A 2,994-nucleotide genomic window follows, 5' to 3' on the forward strand; every position below is an offset into this window, starting at 1 on the left:
AATAATTTCTAAAATTATTTTCAACCCTATATTACTTGATGAAAAAGTGAGTTCTTTCGCAATGCTCTATTTATATGAATTTTTATCATTTCATACTATTTAGCCTTATAAACGTCCTCTACATAATTAGCAATTATATTCGATTTTCCTCAAAATTTTGCCAGCGCTTAATGCAACATGTGCAGGTCCTATTTGCAAACATGCACATCCAATAAAGTCGTAGAATTTGAATTATTCAATTTCAAATGTTAGTATATGTTATAATTTGTTCTATAACAATAATACTTAGGTGACTTGTGGAGCCAAAAAGGATTGCCATTTGCGGTCTAAACCATACCAAATTTATTGTATGGATAGTTCAGAATATGTTTTAGCCGAACCACACATATGATTTTTAGGAAGACTAATAAACTTTAAATTGCGCATGTTCAAACATGGCTAAGTGCTATGGTTAATTTAAAAAAGGCTAAAATAAAAAAAGTACTGAGTTCGAGTGAGGTTATCTTGTCATACTCGAGTTCAATAAAAAATTAAGCTGAGTTCGAGTGAGCCTACTATGGCGGTTGAGATTGAGGATGGACTCGAGCTCGGCTCGAATCAAATCGAGTAGGCTAATTTTCAACTCATTTAAGATATATAAAAGAAATTAAAGTCATATAAACTTAGTAAAATAATAAATTCAAATAAAAATCATACTACTCGTTAACTCGATCCTTATGGAACTTGGGCCAAACTCCCGTTTCGCTCATTTTAAGATCGAGCTGAGTTCGAACTGTCCGTTCCCAACTGACCCGACCCCACCCTTCCTGTGCCCGCCTCCACCTGCCCATCCCCCGTTGGCCCGCGCACGCGCTACAACCTACAAGTAGCCGACCCACCGGCGCCAACGATTTCTCAATCCCGTGTGCCGCCGTGCCCACCCCACCACCCAAACCAACGTTCTCCCGGGCCGGGATCAAAGAAACCATGTGCCGCGCCACGTTCCTAGGTGCCGCGCGCCACTGAATCAGCACCGCCCGGTGCTCAGTCAAGCTGGCGAGGAGTAGTAGCCAGTTATCAGCAAACATGGCGAGAGCGCGGGAAGAGGAGGATGGAGGTGAGGCGAGGAAGCTTGTGCTGGGCAAGTACGAGCTGGGGCGGCTGCTGGGGCAGGGCACGTTCGCCAAGGTGTACTACGCGCGGGACCTGAGCGCGGGGGGAGGCAGCGTGGCGATCAAGGTGATCGACAAGGCGCGGCTGCGGCGCACGGAGGGGATGGCGGAGCAGCTGCGCCGGGAGATCTCCATCATGCGAATGGTGCGCCACCCCAACGTGGTGGGCATCAGGGAGGTGCTCGCCAGCCGGTCCCGCGTCTTCGTCGTCATGGACTACGCGTGCGGCGGGGAGCTCTTCGCCAAGGTGGCCCGGGGCCGGCTCACGGAGGACCACGCGCGGAGGTACTTCCAGCAGCTCGTCGCCGCCGTCGGGTTCTGCCACAGCCGAGGCGTCGCGCACCGGGACCTCAAGCCCGAGAACCTCCTGCTGGACGAGGAGGGCCGGCTCAAGGTCACCGACTTCGGGCTCGCCGCGCTGCCCGAGCAGCTGCGGCACGACGGGCTGCTCCACACGCAGTGCGGCACCCCCGCGTACGTCGCGCCCGAGGTGCTCAGGAAGCGAGGTTACGACGGCGCGCGCGCCGACGTCTGGTCCTGCGGCGTCGTGCTCTACGTGCTGCTCTGCGGCTTCCTCCCGTTCCAGCACGACAACTACGTCAAGATGTACCAGAAAATCTTCAAGGCCGAGTACCAGGTGCCGCCATGGGTCTCCGGCGACGCGCGCCGCCTCGTCGCACGCCTGCTCGTCGTCGACCCCTCCAAGCGCATCTCCATCCCGGAGATCATGCGCACGCCGTGGTTCAGGAAGGACTTCGTGCCGCCCGTCCCGTCCCCTCGGGTCTCGCCCAAGAAATGGCTCGAAGAAGACGACGGCGGTGTCCTCCTCCTCGGCAGCAACTCCGGCGCCATCTTGCCACGGACATGCAACGCCTTCCAGCTCATATCCTCCATGTCCTCCGGGTTCGACCTGTCGGGCATGTTCGAGAGCGATCAGAAGGCCGCGACAGTGTTCACGTCCCGCGCGCCGCCGGCCACCGTGGTGGAGAAGCTGGAGGCCGTGGGGTGCGCCCTGGGGTTCGAGGTCACCAGGGGCAAGGGTTGGAAGGTGAGGATGGAGGCGAAGGCCGACAGTACAAACGGGCGGCTAGCTGTCACCGCCGAGGTGCTCGAGGTGGCCGCGGACGTGGCCGTGGTCGAGTTCGCGCACGACGCCGGGGACGCGCTGGACTTCAACAAGTTCTGCGCGGAGGACGTGCGCCCGGGGCTCGCGGACATCGTCTGGGCGTGGCAGGGCGACAGCCCACCGTCGTCGGGTGCGCGTGATCAGAGGAGCCGTTCCGGCGTCCAATCCTCGATGTAAAAGTTATATAGCGGCTTTGCTTAGGATTTGCACGGTTCCACTTTGAGACAGCCATGACTAGTGTTCAATCATGTACCTTCGTTGTACAAGCATAACAACTGAACATAGATGTGTTTGTAAACACGATGAGTTGAGGCAGGGTGTGCTCGGCTTGCAAAATTTTGAGACTAATCTGTGAAAAGTGTGAGGAGGTGTACATACAAAGTTTTGTTCCTTATAAAATTTAGTTTTGGTCCCACACAATATAGTCATATGAATGATTGTGCTCTCTCTTTTTTTTACTAATTGAAATTTTTAATCACGGGATGATGATTTAAGAACCATGCAATTATTTGTTTTTCGGTAGTTTTTCAATTTGCTATTGTGGGCCTGTTTGAAATGGTACATTGCCCTGGCCTTATTTTTTCTCTTGAAATCTCCCTGGCCTTGGTTTTGATTTGATTAGATGCCCGAACAAACGATGTTAAGTCGTAATTAAATTGCCTTTTCATCCACCGTGTCAAAGTTTACTGTACCTTATTTTGTGTTGGGACCTAATAA

The 2,994-nt window shown here is 52.9% G+C and overlaps 1 protein-coding gene across 1 annotated transcript; it reads left to right on the forward strand.

Annotated features, from left to right (window-relative positions):
* The first annotated feature begins 860 nt into the window (after nt 1-860).
* On the forward strand, nt 861-2,705 carry LOC133901834 (CBL-interacting protein kinase 16-like). The gene has a single exon (XM_062343348.1). The coding sequence runs from the start codon at nt 1,066-1,068 to the stop codon at nt 2,452-2,454; it is 1,389 nt and encodes a 462-aa protein (XP_062199332.1). The 5' UTR covers nt 861-1,065; the 3' UTR covers nt 2,455-2,705.
* The last annotated feature ends 289 nt before the right edge of the window (nt 2,706-2,994 follow it).

The sequence above is a fragment of the Phragmites australis genome, chromosome 20 (genome assembly GCF_958298935.1).
Source record: "Phragmites australis chromosome 20, lpPhrAust1.1, whole genome shotgun sequence".
NCBI classification, from domain to species: domain Eukaryota; kingdom Viridiplantae; phylum Streptophyta; class Magnoliopsida; order Poales; family Poaceae; genus Phragmites; species Phragmites australis.

Excerpts from the sequence above, each read along its gene's own strand:
- LOC133901834 (XM_062343348.1), top strand. The coding sequence starts at position 1,066 with ATGGCGAGAGCGCGGGAAGAGGAGGATGGAGGTGAGGCGAGGAAGCTT.